At 36.0% G+C, this 17,599-nt stretch overlaps 1 protein-coding gene across 2 annotated transcripts in view; it reads left to right on the top strand.

Moving 5' to 3' along the window:
• KIF5B (kinesin family member 5B) overlaps window positions 1-16,833 on the top strand; it is a 35,524-nt gene extending 18,691 nt beyond the window's left edge. The window contains exons 11-26 of one of the 2 annotated variants that reach the window (XM_075746508.1): window positions 151-299; window positions 1,591-1,784; window positions 2,598-2,666; window positions 3,746-3,952; window positions 5,866-6,009; window positions 6,610-6,798; window positions 7,041-7,158; window positions 7,515-7,576; window positions 7,665-7,774; window positions 7,958-8,059; window positions 10,170-10,230; window positions 10,346-10,417; window positions 10,594-10,698; window positions 11,200-11,416; window positions 13,208-13,340; window positions 15,671-16,833. In XM_075746508.1, coding sequence (XP_075602623.1) covers window positions 151-299; window positions 1,591-1,784; window positions 2,598-2,666; window positions 3,746-3,952; window positions 5,866-6,009; window positions 6,610-6,798; window positions 7,041-7,158; window positions 7,515-7,576; window positions 7,665-7,774; window positions 7,958-8,059; window positions 10,170-10,230; window positions 10,346-10,417; window positions 10,594-10,698; window positions 11,200-11,416; window positions 13,208-13,340; window positions 15,671-15,677 — 1,939 coding nt within the window. In that variant the 3' untranslated portion in view covers window positions 15,678-16,833. The remainder of the gene's footprint in view (window positions 1-150; window positions 300-1,590; window positions 1,785-2,597; window positions 2,667-3,745; window positions 3,953-5,865; window positions 6,010-6,609; window positions 6,799-7,040; window positions 7,159-7,514; window positions 7,577-7,664; window positions 7,775-7,957; window positions 8,060-10,169; window positions 10,231-10,345; window positions 10,418-10,593; window positions 10,699-11,199; window positions 11,417-13,207; window positions 13,341-15,670) is intronic. The other variant, XM_075746509.1, reaches the window with a different exon arrangement.
• The last annotated feature ends 766 nt before the right edge of the window (window positions 16,834-17,599 follow it).

The raw sequence follows: 17,599 nt of genomic DNA, 5'->3' as shown, positions 1-17,599 counted from the left end.
TACTAAGTTGGCAGGGAGTAGAAGTAAACTTTCGGAAGAGGTTGGAATTGTTTACACTTTCACCAGTGATATGTAGAAATTTTATTTAAGAGCCTTTAATTCTTTTCTTTAAAAAAAAAAAGTTCAGAGCTTTTTGCTCTTTCTATGTAGAGCAAAGACCATTAAGAACACAGTCTGTGTCAATGTGGAGCTCACTGCAGAACAATGGAAGAAAAAGTATGAGAAGGAAAAAGAGAAAAACAAGACTCTGCGTAACACCATACAGTGGCTAGAAAATGAACTCAATAGATGGCGAAATGGTGAGAAGCAATTATATTTTTTGTCCTGCAAGCTTTAGGCAAGACAATACATGCTGAATTAGTTATTTTTGGTATCCTGAATACTAAGAACACTATGCAAGACAGTAGTAGGAATATTGAAGCTAGGATAAGAAGTTGATGTTAGAACTTCATATTTTTCACTGTATTGCAACTGGAACAACTTCTAATAATCACATAATGGCAAAAATGTCTGGAAGAATATTGGTATTAGGTTCTTCAATACTTCATTTACTACAGAACTAGAGTTATGTACATTCTAAAAATTTTATTTTGGGGGAGAAGAAATTATGTTAACTGTAAATGCAGAAACTGAGTAAAATTCCCTCTGGTTTGGTTCTCTAATTCAAATCAATATCACAAGATCTTATCTTTGTTTAAAACTCAAACATGTTAATAAGCAAAAAACCCACCCAAACCCCAAAATCGCTGACAGTACAGACGCTTATCTCTTGAAGTGTCTGGCAAAATGCAAGTTAAATAGAAGCCTTAAATACAGGAAAGGAGGAACATAGGTCATACATACAGATGCATTCTGGAGGTTGGCAGTTACATAACTGGCAATTTTGTTAGACAACTGCACGATATCCTGGTGTGAATCTGAGAAAAACGGGCTTACTTAAAGTTGAGTGGGATGTTTTTGTTTTTTTTTTTAATCTTTTATAGCGATGGTATGAGACTGCACCTGAAATGTTGAGTATAGTTCTTCCAGAATATTGACACAAGATACTGGAGTGTTGGAAAGAGCCTGTACCATCCAAGGACTGCATAAAATCATTTGTAATAACACACAAAGGAATTTAGTTTAGTTTACCAGAGAGATGCCTTGATTACTGCGTGTGGTATTTTTTCTATGCAAAGTTAGTAAAGTGTTCTCAGAAGAAGAAGGCTTAATGAACATAAAAGGATAGAAGTATAATTGAACAAATATTTTACATTAGAAGCAAAGCAATTTAAAAGTGGCTACCTAGCAAAACAGACTGCTAAGGGAAAAGAAAAGATTTTCTGTCTTCAGGGTAAGTTAGGTGCCTTTCTAGAACATACAGTTTGATGTGGGATTTGGAGGTCATAGCAAGGTAACTGGGTGAAATATGATATTCTGTAGTAAGCAGGAGATAGTTTGGATGATCTAGCAGTCAAGTTTTTTACACGCAATCATGTAAACTTGATTGCATATTAACTGTGTATTAGAGAGTATGTAATACTTCTCAAGGCTAAATTTGTGGAAGATACTTCATGGCTGACTGTACTAAAACATATCCTTTTCTTTAAGGGGAGACTGTACCAGTTGATGAACAGTTTGACAAGGAGAAGGCCAACTTAGAAGCTTTTGCAGTGGACAAGGATATTACTGTTATTAATGATAAACCAGCTACCACAATTGGAGTAACTGGGAATTTCACTGATGCTGAGAGAAGAAAATGTGAGGAAGAAATTGCCAAACTATACAAACAACTGGATGACAAGGTATGCCATTCTTATTTAATCTAAGACCTCTTGGAAATATATCTTTAACTGTATTACATAACGTTTAATTTGCCAGTCTTCATTTGTTAGTACAGCTTGCTTAAATGTTTGCTGGGAGTGCCTACTCTAACTCTGAAGCTTAGATTAAGAGAAATCAAAATTGCCTTATCTGGTGCTAAGTGAGCATCCTGTCCTAGTTGCTCTCCCTCCTTTGCTGAAACTACTAAAAATGTCCTGAAAACTAAAGTATCAGTACATAGAAAACAAGATAAAAATGAAAGTTAGGAAGGAAAAGTTCATGAGAATCTTGAATCGTATTTCTGCTTTCTGGGTATAGAACATTCTTAGCTGATTGTTTGGAATAACACTGTACCAGAAGAAGGAAGATAATGAAAAAGCAAGAAAATGAGTGATCTGAAAACAGCAGTTCTTTACTTCCATGTTACGTATGTTTTATTTGAACATAATTTTAAATTTATGCAGTAGCTCTACATTTGCAGAGGGGGAAAAAAAATCTTTTATGTCTTAATTGTTTCTTGGAAGTTAGAGCAACTTGGAGAAGGCTTGCAAAAGCACAGGTATAAGAGTTTTTTTGTCTTTGAAGCATGGTGTTTTACATGTACATGCCAGGTTAAGAGCCTAATGGATCAGCCAGTGAAGTCAAAAGGATTATCATCTAACTTTTATTGCTTTCAGCTGTATAATTGTCTCAGAATATGGAAAAATTAGATGCCTAGCATCCACTATCTCTTAGGTTAGTTTTCATGAGTGATATTTGTCAGTTTATTGAACACAGTCTTACTTCAACTGCAGGATGAAGAAATTAATCAGCAGAGCCAGCTAGTAGAAAAACTGAAAACACAAATGTTGGATCAGGAAGAGGTGAGTTTTGCTCTTGCATCTTTATTCTATTTTTTTGTTTGTCTTTACAGGAAAGAAATTGGAGATGTTCTGAATAGATCACAGTTTATGACCGTGGAATAGAATGATGGCTTACTACTGTACAATAGTTCTCTTTTTATTCCTTATCTAAATGCTCTGCTTATTCATTCCCCCCCCTCCCCCTTACGCTGCGCTAATGGCTAAACTTAAACCAGTTTACTTGAACCTTAAGTATCCATGAAGATTGAAGGAATTTAAATACTTTACTCAAAGACTTTGGCAGTTGTTTTTCCCATGCAAAGTTAGCAGTTTGTCAAAAGATACCTTAATTTACTGTAAGAAATCTGTTTTAAGGTTTACTTTTGGTCAGTTGCTGTGCAGAGAGAGAGGAGGAGAAAGAGGGAAATATAATGTCCCATAATGAAAAAGGAAGTATCTGTGTGTTACTTCAGATCATACTTGCTAGAGTATTCAAATGTTTGGCCAGTGATGTAACTTAATTAAATGGGGAAAATACCTTTTAATAATGACATTGTTGATTTCATTTAGCCAAGATATTAGAGGAAAAAAATTCTATGTAGTGCAAAGATAAAGAAATAATCTTTGTGTACATGGCAAGAAGGAAATGGGTCAAGGACTCAGGAAGTTTGAGCTACTGCTTAATCTTAAATAAATCTGCCTCTTTAACAACTGTTTACTTTGTCTAGTTATTCTTCAGCAGCTAACAATGTTAAAATGCTGGAATTTTAGTCCCTACCTCTGACAATTTCACTCATGAGTAGTGTTCAGTGGCTTTTTTGAGAACTTGCAATATTCCATATGCATTTCCAGTTGCTGTCTTTATGTGTCTTGACTTGTAATTGCTTCCCTTTCGAAATACTTTAAAAGCTAAAGAACTATGGATATAGATGATGAATTTAATTGTTCATTATACTCTCACTGTACCTGTCCTTGACATCCTTATTGCATGATGCTAGACACTAAAAATGTAGATATAGGCTATTGTAATAGCTAAAAGCTTTTGTAAGATTTGATTATTTTTTGTTGTAATTTTAAATAAATCTCTATCAATGTTGCAGCTTCTAGCATCAACCAGACGGGACCAAGACAACCTGCAAGCAGAGTTGAATCGCCTTCAGGCTGAAAACGATGCCTCTAAAGAGGAAGTGAAAGAGGTGCTACAAGCCCTTGAAGAATTAGCTGTCAACTATGATCAGAAGTCTCAGGAAGTAGAAGATAAGGCAAAGGAATACGAACTGCTTAGTGACGAACTCAATCAAAAATCGGTATGAAATTGGGATAAGCAATTATTGACAGTCATCAGTGTAACTTTTCTTGCCTTACCTGTTTTTCTTGCCTGAAGTCATTTAAAGGTTTTTCACAAGGGAAAATGGGAGCTTAAGTCTAAAACTTTTTTAGTTTTAGCAAAGGATGATTTTCTAAAACTAGTAAGTTTCAGAAAAATGCACAGTGAGTATTAATGTTGATAGCTCTCATCTTTTTAGTACCTATGGCGTTTCACTACCTAGAGAGTATTCAGAGAAATCCTAGATGTTGGAAGTTAACACTTCCATTACATGCTGGTGATCTGACTCAGTTTTGTTTGTCTTTCTGGTGCAGCTGGGGTAATAATCCTCACTTACAAATGTGCTCCTTCCAACCTTGAAATTGCACTGAGCATGCTACAGCTTTTCTTGAAAGCAATGTGTATTTAGGGCACGTAAATTATAACTTAGCTTGATGCCTCCAAAAATAGGCAGTTGATTTTTACTTTCTGAAAGGAGTAGTCCTCAATGCCGAGGACATGTTCCAAAAGATTGCCTTGGTTGAAGTACAGATGCAGCATCCATCCCACAGGGTGAATACCATATGCTGTCTCACATACCTGCATAGTTTCTGAATTGACTGACAGTTTTGGTAGCCAGTTTTTTGATAGACTTCAATCAGTTTTAAACAGTTAACACTCTACCTGCTATCCTAAAATTCTAAGGACTGGAAAGGATCAGCTTGATTGCCGGCATTGCAGACAGAATATGTGATGGTGCAAGTCTCGTTCTTCTCCGTTCTTGAAGACTAAAATTGAGTGGGTCTAGGTCGTCTTGTGAATGTGGCTTTCAATTTTCACTTAGTAAGATTTGACTAGATAGAACACCTGGCATTAAAACTGATGTTCATAAGATCATGAAACCTCTCTTTACTCAGCTCAGAATACTTAGAAGTTTAATTTTTATTGCTAACTTACATCACTTTAAGGTTGGCTGAAAGTCAGATGATCTCTGGTCTTCCTATTATGAGCAGCATTTAAAATTTGGTGGAATAGGCTAGTTGTATGTGGGTATGATTCTGAAGTATGTGGTTAGGTTTTGGGGGGGTTTTTTTTGTTAGCTTTGTTGTTTTTAAGTTTATAGATAATCAAGTAATTCTAGATATGATAGTAATGTCCACTGAGTATCATGAATAACTCTCAATCCACAAGAAAACAACAACTGTTCTGAAATGTAGCAAAATTAAGACATTACAGTGTTCTGGGTCTGTCACAGCTAACCCATGCAGTAACTGTCCTTTGGCATCACTGGCTGAAACTTTCCAGCTGTAAAACTTCGGGCATTTTTTTAGAACTGGTGGAGAGCAGACAACTTCTGAGTATGCAAGCTGCTGAGTTGCAGCCATTAAAACCACAGCAGCTCAAACTAGCTGAAAAACTGCTCTAGAGTAAATGTAGTGCTCGGAACCGGGTGCCATTTTTTGATTTGCAAGTAGGAAAGAGTTAAGAGATCTGCAGGTAAAGATGAAATTATTTTCCTTTACCAAAATATGGTGAAAAGTATTCCACTTGTTGTCCGTGTACCTTTTTTCTATAAATGCAATCCTCTGCAATATTTAACCATATATAACTCTGAATGCTGTTTAACAACATTGATGTAAATTTTGTTGCAGAGTTGTAAGCTTGTATTTTGTGAGCTGAAGGCCTGTCTCCAGTACTTTACATTTCTGTCAGAAGAAATACCATCACTGTAGGACTTCTGAATTTTTACTATATGGTGTATTCACATAGGTTGATACCAGTCTGGTTTTAGACATAAAAATGGGACACTTCAGTAGGCCACCACATGTTGCTGTATTTAAATAAATAATATGAAACTAGATCCAAAAACAAGAGCATGTTTTGTTTATTAAAGTGTAATTTCTTTTACTGTAGGTCACTCTAGCCAGTATAGATGCGGAGCTTCAGAAACTTAAAGAAATGACCAACCATCAGAAGAAACGAGCGACAGAGATGATGGCCTCCTTACTAAAAGATCTTGCAGAGATTGGAATCGCGGTAGGAAATAATGATGTCAAGGTAAGAAATAGTGCAATTTTAATGCCATGTATTACACACATGTATTCTGGATAGGTGGGGTCAGTTTTCTTAGTATGGTAAAAATAACCACTGTAGGAAGCCTCATGTATATTAGTAATTCGGGCATAAGCTTATCCCTTGCTTATGCTGTGACTTTTCAGGTCCCAAGCAGAATTTGATTATACAAAGACAAGGAAGAGCAGGCATGATTTTTTTTTTTTCTGAAGTAGGGTTTTCATTCATACTGTTAAACTGCCATATGAAATGGTCATAATCAATAGCATTGTCTTGGAAATCTAATGCTGACCTACATTCACAATCAAGATGTAATTTATTAAAAATGGAATGAGGAACTGAAATAAAAGATAAATCTAGAAGATCACTGTAGGAGAGTGTTGGAGTGTAAGCAGTGTTAGAAATTATCTTTGTGCAAACTTCTAAGTAATCAATCAGAAAACCTAAAAGTTACGTTTTGGTGTGTAAATGCTTAGATTATCAGTCAAGGCAGGGGATGTGTGCTGGGCACTAAGTTGCTCCAGCTCATCTTTAATTCTGTTGCATTATCTGAGCTTTCTAAATGCATAATTCCACACTTTTCAGCAGCCTGAGGGAACTGGCATGATAGATGAAGAATTCACAGTTGCAAGGCTGTACATTAGTAAAATGAAATCAGAAGTAAAAACAATGGTGAAGCGTTGCAAACAGTTAGAAGGCACACAAGCAGAAAGCAATAAGAAAATGGAAGAAAATGAAAAGGAATTGGCTGCCTGCCAGCTCCGTATCTCTCAGGTAAGTGTTTCTTTACACTGTATTACTTATATGTTCTTTTGAATTCATTCAATCCAGAATAACGATATTGTCTTACAGGCTACACTACAAATCTACTTGAGTAGTTGTATTTTTCTTAACATATAGTTGGCACTATTTTTTTTTTTTGGATAGTAGGTTACTTGTTTAAGTATAAACTGTTCATACACATGTAATTCTGTGATACCTAGTTCCAAAGTAAATGAATCTTTCCATTCTACAAGCATGAAGCCAAGATCAAGTCATTGACCGAATATCTTCAGAATGTAGAACAGAAAAAAAGGCAACTGGAAGAGTCTGTGGATTCCCTTAATGAAGAATTAGTTCAACTCCGAGCACAGGGTAGGAATTGCCTCCCTACACCCCACCTACCACCACCACCACCATTTTAAGTATATAGTGATAACTAGGAAATTGTTCTGTTCTATTTAGATTGAAGGGCAGAGCTTTAGGGTGTCTTTTTGCTACTGAACATGTAGAATTAGTCAATGGGAAAGCATGTTTGCTGTTTGTAAAAACTGCTATGGATAGGATTAAATTAAAAATGTTACTGATTTAATTGATCTTTGTGGTGAGAGGGGACTTCTTCCAAATGTTAAGGTGTTGGGGAGGGAAGAGGGGATTAACACTATCTTCCCTATGATGACCTGGTTACCTAGCTGAAATGTATTTTCTTTTTTGTCCTCTATCCCTACTAGAAAAAGTCCATGAGATGGAGAAAGAGCACTTAAATAAGGTTCAAACTGCAAATGAAGTCAAGGTTAGTTAATTTCATTGTTTGCTTTTAAAAACAAAGTGAAGCATGGCAACTTCTTAAAGCATATAATATGTACTGTGTTTTCTAATAGCAAGCTGTGGAACAGCAAATTCAGAGTCATCGCGAGACACATCAGAAACAAATCAGTAGCCTAAGAGATGAAGTTGACGCAAAGGAGAAACTTATCACTGAACTTCAAGAGTAAGTAACTGTCGTTATTTTGGTAGTGCCGAATGTCTCTGGACTGCGTGAGTACAGAAGCACAGTATGGTGGGAAGGAAGTGGCAAGCATTTCCTCAAGCAGTGTCTTTCTAACTTGTGTTGCTTTACTGAATGTCATGCCTGACAGGTTCAGTTGATGTAATATTTAATTTCTGTGTTCAGCCAAAACCAGAAGATGATGCTTGAACAGGAACGTCTTAGAGTTGAGCATGAGAAGTTGAAAGCAACTGATCAGGAAAAAAGTAGAAAACTGCATGAACTTACGTAAGTGATAATCACGCATAAAACAAATGTATGTGGCAATGCTTACATTTTAAAAACTAGTGACCTAATACAATGAAGTGGCTCTCACTTTGATATGCTTATTAGAGAGAGGCTTCAGAGCCTTCTTGAATTTAACATTTTAAAACCTTTGCACTGCCTTAATATTTAAAATTTGAAGTAAAATTATGAAAGATATAAAGGCCACAACTTTTTCGTTGTTAATATGCTATAGGTTGGAGTAATTAACTTTTCAATTTGCAGCTAGGTATTGCATGCTCTAAGACTGCAAGAGGCTTGTAACAGTTCCCTTACTCCTTTTTTAGTTCTTTTGTTCCCTTACTCTTTTTTTTTTTTCTTGTGTGATTTAAGTAGTTAAGTGGTTCTAAGTGGCTTATTCTTGAGATTAAACAGCTGCATACTTCATTGAGTAACTAAATACAGTGTATTAGTGAATTAGAGACTGAAAGTTAATGCAAAAATTAGAACTGAATTCTGCTTGCAGGTACGTATCCAAGGATGAGGATGAAAAACAGTTCTCAACTTCTAGAAATCTGACCGTAATCTTCTGGAGGTGTTTCTAGAGTATCAGTAGCAACCCCTTTCTGGCATAGATGAATTTATCTTTACAGAAGTTAAAACTATATTATACTTAAAACTTTTTCAAAAGTGCACACTTTTTGGCCACGTTTAAAAACACACACAGTGGCTTTCAGGTTTTTTATCATAGAATTTGAAATAATCAGAGGGACCGGATTGACCTGTACTGTAACCAGTAAAGAACACTTTTTCCTTTTTCTTCGTTTAGCCTTACTGTGAAATACAGTGTTGGTTTAACTGACTAAAATTTTAACAGCACTGTCTCTTGAATCCATCTTATTCTGATTTATTTATATGCCACAATGATTACAAAAGTTACATTAGTTACAATAGGCTTCCTTGTCTTGTAAGATTTGATATATGTACCAATTACTGCTTCTTGTTTCAGTTTGCAGGCTAAATTACATATAGGATTGATCCCTTACAGGCACTTGCTATATTAGAAACTTTCTTCTTCAAAAGACTGGCAAAGAAACATTAAAAATTAGTTTGGAATTCTGTGTCCTCCCCCAGCCTCTTTGAATCCAGTTATTTTCCGTTGTATGTTACAAATGTGCATGGCAAATGACAGGCCAGAAGCAATGCAGATTATTCACATATTATTCATTTTTCTTAGTTGTATAAGGTGCCTGGAACTACTTTTTCACTGAGGTCTGGAAAATGGATAGGATGCTGAGATATTCTTCAGAATATTTTATTACCTCAAATGTTTAATCATTGAGCTGTGAACTAGTAGTGGAACTGGCCAAATGAGAAGACATTTCAAAACGAAAAAACACCTTTTTGGCTACTTAATAGGAACACTTCATTTTCATGCAGTCCTTGGCCTTCCTGTTCCAACCTTGAGTCATAATAAGTCCAAATTCGTTTCCTGTATCCTGTCATCTTAGTAATTGCACTGCCTTATAATTCTGAGAGATAACATTAGCAGTGCAGTAAATACTTTCACATTAAATAGAAAGACAGAAGCTCCGTAAAGTGCTAATTATTAGGTTATATTCCTGTAAAATGAGGTGGTTGTTTGTGATACTAGCTTTGGCAAATGTGTTGGGGGGGAGGTGGTAGAACAAAACAAAGAAAAAATCCTTAATCTGTCACATGATACTTGTCATCTCAGCTGGTCAGAGCTAAGAGTGCTTGTAGGAGATCTCCCCAAGTATTCATCCTGAACCTGACCGCGAGAGCCTTTCTTTAGGGACGTGGGTTAGTGGTGGACTTGATGATCTTAGCAGTCTTTTCCAACCTAAACAATTCTGATTATATTCTAGAATATACTTGTTTTGTATTCCTTCAATATTAAAAGTACTAGCCTCTTATCCTCTGTAATTCCCCCACTCCCACCCTATATGGATTTTTGAGTATGGTGTCATCTGTTGGTTACATCTTTAATTGAGGACTTCAACTGAAAAACATTCTTCATCTGTACCTTATAGTGTTTATTATTCTAGTCTCCTAAAACATTAAAATTTCCAATTTTGCCTGAATGTTTCAGGATTAATTTATTCTATTTTAGGGTTATGCAGGACAGACGGGAACAAGCAAGGCAAGATTTAAAGGGTTTGGAAGAGACTGTGGTAAGATAGTCAAAATATGTTCCAAAGCAAATGTCAATACTTCCTTTTTTTTTTTTTTTTCCCCCCTCCCTTCAGAGTTTTGTTGAAGTTTTTAATTCCTTGTCCTTAACTGTAGGCAAAAGAACTTCAGACTCTTCACAATCTTCGGAAACTGTTTGTTCAAGATCTGGCTACTAGAGTGAAAAAGGTAACATGGCGCTGTAGTGAAACTTGGTGTTTCTGAGAATGCTACGTAAATTTCAGTTTAGAACTAAATTAGGAATTGATCTCTATGCTATGTAATTTTTCTGGATTAATCTAATATGCAAGTTCAGATTTGTACTCAAGCCTCCTCTCACCCTCCCTGTGCATTTGTTACTGCAGAGTGCTGAGATTGACTCGGATGATACAGGAGGCAGTGCTGCACAAAAACAGAAGATTTCCTTCCTTGAGAATAATCTTGAACAGCTTACAAAGGTTCACAAGCAGGTACAATGAGGCTTAATTTCAAGTTTTAATTAAAACCAAACTACTTAAGGTGCATTATTGTAGAAGTAACTGCATATTGGTCATAAAGTAACTGTTTTATAATTAAATACTTATACATCTTGAGTGTGTGTCTTGATATAAAACAATAGACTAAAGTTTCCTGTAAAGTAAATTAATAGCTATTTTAAGTGCATGTGAGTGTGAAACAAAATAGCTGCATTTAAACTGAAGAGCATCCAAGTTGGTGTTTAGAGTTAGCGTATCAGTCTGGGGGATGCTTGCCTGTCTTGCTCTGACTGAAGAACAACGTAGATTTTAAGTACCTGTGTTGGGTAGCGCGTTCTTCCACAGTAACTGATTTTCAAATTACAATCTTACTGATTTACTAAAAGCTTAAGCAAAGATAATATAATAGCCCTACTGCTTTGCCTGTGGAGGGGCAGGAGGATGTTTGCTTGATGAAGAAAGATGCCAAGAAATTAACGGATTCTGTTTTTGTAGCTGGTACGTGATAATGCAGATCTTCGCTGTGAACTTCCTAAACTGGAGAAGCGACTTCGAGCTACAGCTGAAAGAGTTAAAGCTTTGGAGTCTGCACTGAAGGAAGCCAAAGAGAATGCTTCTCGTGATCGCAAACGGTATCAGCAAGAAGTAGATCGTATAAAGGAAGCTGTAAGATCCAAGAACATGGCCAGAAGAGGACATTCTGCACAAATTGGTTAGTACAGAATCCCCTGCCCCATAAAGCTTCATCTCTCTCCTGATTTTTTTTTATCTTTGTGCATGTGTGCGTCCTTCAACCCTAGTGGGAGCTGCCTATGTGAACATGGTGTATTTTCTGTCGTGAGTTATATTTTGGTTAATAGAGTGTAAGTGTGTGTGGGTTGTGGTGTATGGTTGGTTGGGTTTTTTATTTGTTTATTGTAAATAGGTCTCTTCCTGGTAGCTGGATTTTTGTACATGCTGGGAAAGGCTTACCAACCTAGAATTCTAGCCTGAACGTGTTCCATTTCCTAGAACAAAACAATACACTGAATGTGACTCTTAGGACTTTAACATGTTTCCATAGGAATTTCTAAGACTAAGTAGGCATTCCAAAGTAAGGAGAGAGATTAAGCCATCACCTTAAAGGACAACAAAATTGTCTTCTTGTCTCTTGATCTTGTGAGAGGGGCAGACAGAAACCCACAACTAACAGCCTAAGATCCCTAATTGCCTTTTCGGTTCGTTGTTCCAAAACATACAGTACTCCATAGCTCTCCCTAGGGGACAAGAATGGAAAAAACCTCAGAAATCTGTAGCAGCTAGTAGTGTTTCTTAAACGTGGTGGGAAGGCGGTCATATTCTCTTGGTCTTCCACCTGCCACTATGCTGTGAAGTGCTGAGGACCAAGAAGGTGTGTGATCTGTGGAGGACTTAACCGTGCCTATTTCATTATAGTAGAAGTAACTATGGGTTCCAGCCTTTTTGTTGTCCTGTGTCAGGACTTCAGTAATCAACACACTTCTCTTAAATGCTAATGCAGCTGAAACGAGCATTGCAGTTAAACTTCGTTCATATTCTGTAGGTCTGCAAAGAGCTGCTGCAGAATAGTTTTGGTTTTTTTCTTGGTCACTTCAAGTGGTGGCTTGAAGACAGGTGCTTTCCTGTCTTATCTTTCTCTCATGTGATCTCCAAGAAGACAAATGGAATTTTCTAGTGAGCTTACCACAAGTATAAAGCCTCTTGTACTTAAATGTCTAGTCAAACTAAGCATGTCTTACTGGACATCAGCTTCCTATAAGGCAGAAATGGAGAAGTGTTTCTCTGATGTGGTTGCTACCTGTAGGTACTTGATATCCACTCTTACTGCTGAAACTTTTAAATGCTTCTGTTCAATATTACAGAACTTTGAGAAACACTCTATAGTTTCAGTTTTGCACTACTCTTAACAGGATGTGCACAACAGTATGAGTTTACGAAGTGTATGCAGCTTGTGAATTATCCGTCAAAACTATTGGTTTTGAATTCAGTAATAGAGCAAGTTTTATTTTTATAGGGTGGTAAGCAGTTGATGAAGCAGTGTTACCTGTGGACTAATTGCAGAGTAACTAGTGGCTTATCAGTCAAGTAGATGTGGGAAATACAGCAGGGTATAATGATTCTTTACAGGAACGTAAAACCTCATGAAACTTTGTCTAGCGATGTGTCTTATTTGAGTTGTTATTTGCCAAAAAATAGGACTTACACAGGGAAATACATTAGATGGGGCAGATAGCCCCATCCGTGCTAGCTTTAATTCTTCTAGGGACAATAAAAGCAAAACCTTGTCTATTTTTCAGGGCTTGTAATAGTTGATACTAATCTGTTAAATTCTCAGAACATCATCCCTAAACTTGTTTTCTTATTCAAAGTGCATTTAATGTTGATTATTTTACAGTATCCCAAATGTAACACAAAGCATTAATAAATTTGAGTAATCAAAGGTAAAATTGTGATGTATATATTTGTCATGTTTCTTTTCATGCAGCTAAGCCTATCCGTCCTGGCCAACATCCAGCAGCTTCTCCAACTCATCCAAGTGCAATTCGTGGTGGAGGTGCGTTCACTCAAAACAGCCAGCCAGTTGCACTGCGTGGAGGCGGAGGACGGCAAGACAAAGTGTAAGTTTGTCTTGTAGGATTTTTAAATGTGTGATTAAACCACTTCATGTTAGTTTTATTAGAGTTCATTCTGTGGCATAAAATCACTCAATCAGATTAACTTACCTTTTTACAGAATTTTATCGTTAGAGGAGCAGTATACATGTACATCTGACTAACGCTGCTGCTGCTTTTGTTATAAAACTGTTGTAAAATGGTAGTTCTGGAATTGTTCTGCTGGAGTAGAACAAACTGTGGAAACAGCCAATTGGAGATAGTTACCAGTCACAGCCAATAGCTACTGGTTGGGAAAGGAGTGAATGGTTTAAATTCTTTTGGCTTGCTAGTATCTTTTTAAATACGTTTTTCTTCAGAAAACATTCAGCAATGAAATGAAAAAGTGACTCTCTTCTTGTAGTAAGAACAGCAAATAAACAACATAATTGCACACTGCTTCATGTGTAAGTAATTTGGAAGTATTTGACAGAAAAATTAATCTCTTCATCTGGTAAATTTAAAATGTTAGCCTAGTTAAAATACAGTTACTGTAATTGATACTAATGTGTGCACTTATTTGAAAATGTCTCTAATCTCTGAAGTAATTATATGTAGTCTGGTACTTAATATGCTTAAATTGCTCACAGAATCATGTCTCTTTTTAGTTAAACATCTGCATTATAATTGGTCTGTTGTTCACCAAACAGTAATACTTTGCTGCATTCTCTGTTGTCATTTTCACTTCTGAGCGTTTGTATAAATGTCATCTAGGCATTCCCTTGGTTAAGATTATCTGCATCTTCAGTTTGAAAATACTCCAGAAATGATTGTGTGGTGCTTGAATCCTGGGTGCTTCTCTTTTGAAGGGCTCCGGAGCAGCTTACGTTAATCTTGTTTCCATTTGTTTCTTTGTATTAGCTGACTGACTTTCTAAAGCTTTTTCTCTGATTTAAAGAAAACCAGACTGTAATACTAGTTAGGGTCCCGGGTTATGTTCAGTAGTGTCTCTTATTTACTAAGAGGTTGAAGTGATATGTACTTTAACCTTGAATAGCATTTACCTTGAATGACCAAGGAGCTGGCAATTCATGGATTCTTGATTATGTTGATATGGTGAAATGAATCTTCAGACAGATTGCCTTTGTAGCCCAAGTAGCTGTCTCAGCTGTCCAAAGTAGAGACATTTCAAGGTATGATTGACCCAATTTATTTTAGATGCCTACTTTAGCATGAGTTTGCACATGCTCTGATGTTGCCTAGAATTCTAACTGAAGAGAGCCTATTTAGTCTCATGCTTCTTTAAGAGTACTTACAATAGTTGATATAATCAGCAATAAATAACTCAATTTTGAGATTGCATTTTGCTTTGCAGAAGAGCCTTCACTGTTAGTCCTGGGGAATTTAAATAAGAGACTTATCACTTTGACTTTTGGACTATTTGTAGATAAATCATGAAGGAGTAAAAAATAGCTAATTATTAGCTGAAAACCCTTTTTAGCAAACCAACCAAAAAAAATTCCTGCGTAATATGCTTATAGAATCCATTAAGCAGTTGTAGACGTTTCATATAATTATTCTAATGTCAGTATGTTACCTTTTGCTGTAGAACTAAACAGAGCTTAGCATTTAAAGGCAGGAGAGGGATTGAAATTTATTCCAACTTTCCTATAATGTTTTTGGAAGAACCTGTCCCTTATGGAAGTAAAGGAACAAAACTTTCTTGAACTTTATTTCACTATTAAATATAAATTTTTTATGAGCTTGTGAAAAGTTTCTGAACTTCTGGTTAGAGAAGAACTTTTGGTACAGTAGGAACATGATGTACTGTTTTACGTTCGGAGACTACCATTTAACAAATTATTCTGGAAACATTAAAGAAATACAGAGATAGTAAATTGCTATTTCCCTATGCAAATCAAACTTTTTTAGGATGAATAATGCTAACTGATCTCTTCACTCCCATTTCATCTTCCCAAAACAGTGAAGTCAAAACTTTGCAGCAGCTGGTAAGGTGGTATCCAGACAGTTCTCACTGGCCTGGAGAAGTAGCAAGAGCCATGGGAAATGGAGCTGGGTTATAATTGGTTTGTGTTTGTAATGTTTACTCTGTTAAGGCAATCAAGATTGGATACTCAGTTTATTGTGCTGTGAATTTGTTGGTAAGAGACAGCATTGCTTAAATGCTTTGTGTTGTGTAATTTCTTATTCTAAAGCAGATGTTTTGTTAGCACTTACTGAGTGGTCTACGAATTGGGCTGGTAAAGGCTGTGAATACGTCTACTGTAAATGTAAATAACATGGCTTTTTTTGGCTTATGAGATGCGAGCACTGAACTCTGTTTTTCTCATTTACAGTTGCTGAAAAGTAAACACAGCGTGAGGAGGATTGGATATCGTGTAGAGGGAGTCATTCCATGACAATAATCTCTCCCTTTGGGGACTGTAGGATTATTTTTTGAAAATGTATAAATTATACCTGGCCTGTACAGCTTTTCCCCCTTCTACAAATTCTGCTAACTGATTCCCAAAAAAAAAAATCTAGAGTGCAATTTTGGCGTCTTGAAAAATGACATGTTACTTAAAGTGTAGCTCTACTCATTACACAGTTTGTCTTTCATGTCTTAAATTTAGTCTGCGCTGTGCCAAGCTGAATGTATGTTGAGAAAATCTTAGTTCAATTTTTCTAGCTTAATTTGTGTACATCTTATTGTCTTAGGGAATGTGCAACAGTGTTTAAGTATACTTTCATTTTTACCACTTCACATAACACTACGTGTCCCGCTGAATTAGAACGGCACTCTACATTACAGTTTTCTTTTGGAATGCTACATAGAGCATCAGAACTAAATTTCTTTGTACAGTGTAAGAATACTGAAGTGTGCTTACAACAACTGCCATAAGGCACTGAGATCGCTATACCACAGAACTAAAGAGTTCAATATGAACAAGGCTGTTTAACTGTTATCTGATTCAATGCCCGTTTATTGGGTAATTTAGAATTAAATATTGTACAGTAATAAGAGTAAACCTCAGTTTACAAAAAAGACTTTGGCAATGGATTATCCCATCTGTCCTGTTCTTGATTCTATACACAGTACAGTCTGGTGGAGTAAAAACATTCTGCTTCATACTGATGAGCCTGTCTATCCATTTGTCTGTATCTGTGACGGTTCACTTTTGCTATTTTATAATAGTGAAATGAGCACAATCTGAAATTTAACTTGATATTCCACTATATACGCAGTACTGGAATTTTTGGCTAAAATTTTAACTTTCAATTAAAAAAAAATTCAGCAACTGGCCGATGAATTCAGATACACTAATAAAGGATACACCTTTTTAAAAATGATGTATCTGGAAATCCCAGAGACACATGTTTAAAAAAAAAAATCAGTAAAGTGCTATCCTGAATTGTATTTGTAATGCATTTGTAAGTAGGTATATGAAATGTCCAAACTAGTAGTTGTTGAATATTTTTCTTCTCTTTGCAATAAAGTCCTGTAAAGTGGCTAACAAAATGAAATGGGTTTTTTGTTGTTGTTGTTTTGAGCTCCAATACTCTCACTGAGGTGAATCTGGGTTTTAAAATTTTATAGTATAATTTGCCTGACTTATTCCTAGGGTTTAGCCACTATAATTTTTAGAACAGCTGCCTTCTGGATAGAAATTAGTTACCAGGTCTTAGAGGAAGAAGGAACTGGGTATTACTGAAAGAATTCAGTAAGCTTTCCAGACCCAGTGAGTACCACTTTGTGTACTGGCTTGAATTTTTTGCTGTGTATCCATCAGTTATTGTGGAAACAGTAGAGACTCTGTGACTGTTCAGAGAGCAAATCACTTTCAATTTTTATATTATAAATAGACAAAACATTTATATTAGGATAGAGTGTAGTCAGATTTTAGACCTTGAACCACTTTTTTCTATATCTACAGTAGTCTGAATTTTTAATAGTTTGATTTTTAACAGTTGAGTGTATTGGTCGGAAATCTCACTATTTTGGAGTTTTCGGCTTTTAAGGCTCTCTTGTTCATTAAGGCTGCCAAACACTCCAAACTTGCCGTTGTTTTAGAGTATGACTAAAGACAGCACACTGAGGAAAGAAAAATAAAAAGAACAGCAAACTGTTCTGAATGAACTTCTTCATAACAGAAACAGCACTGTCCATTATCTTTCTCAATGTTAACTACAGGTGTTCACACCTTCATTTGTTAATACGCAATCATAAAACCAAAAAAACTCCACTTTCGTTAAAGTGCAGTCAAATGAAGCAGGATTTTTTTCTC

This window comes from Balearica regulorum, chromosome 2, assembly GCF_011004875.1.
Source record: "Balearica regulorum gibbericeps isolate bBalReg1 chromosome 2, bBalReg1.pri, whole genome shotgun sequence".
Lineage (NCBI taxonomy): Eukaryota > Metazoa > Chordata > Aves > Gruiformes > Gruidae > Balearica > Balearica regulorum.
The sequence above is the reverse complement of the archived record's forward strand: the minus strand, read 5'-3'. Positions and strand labels throughout refer to the sequence as shown.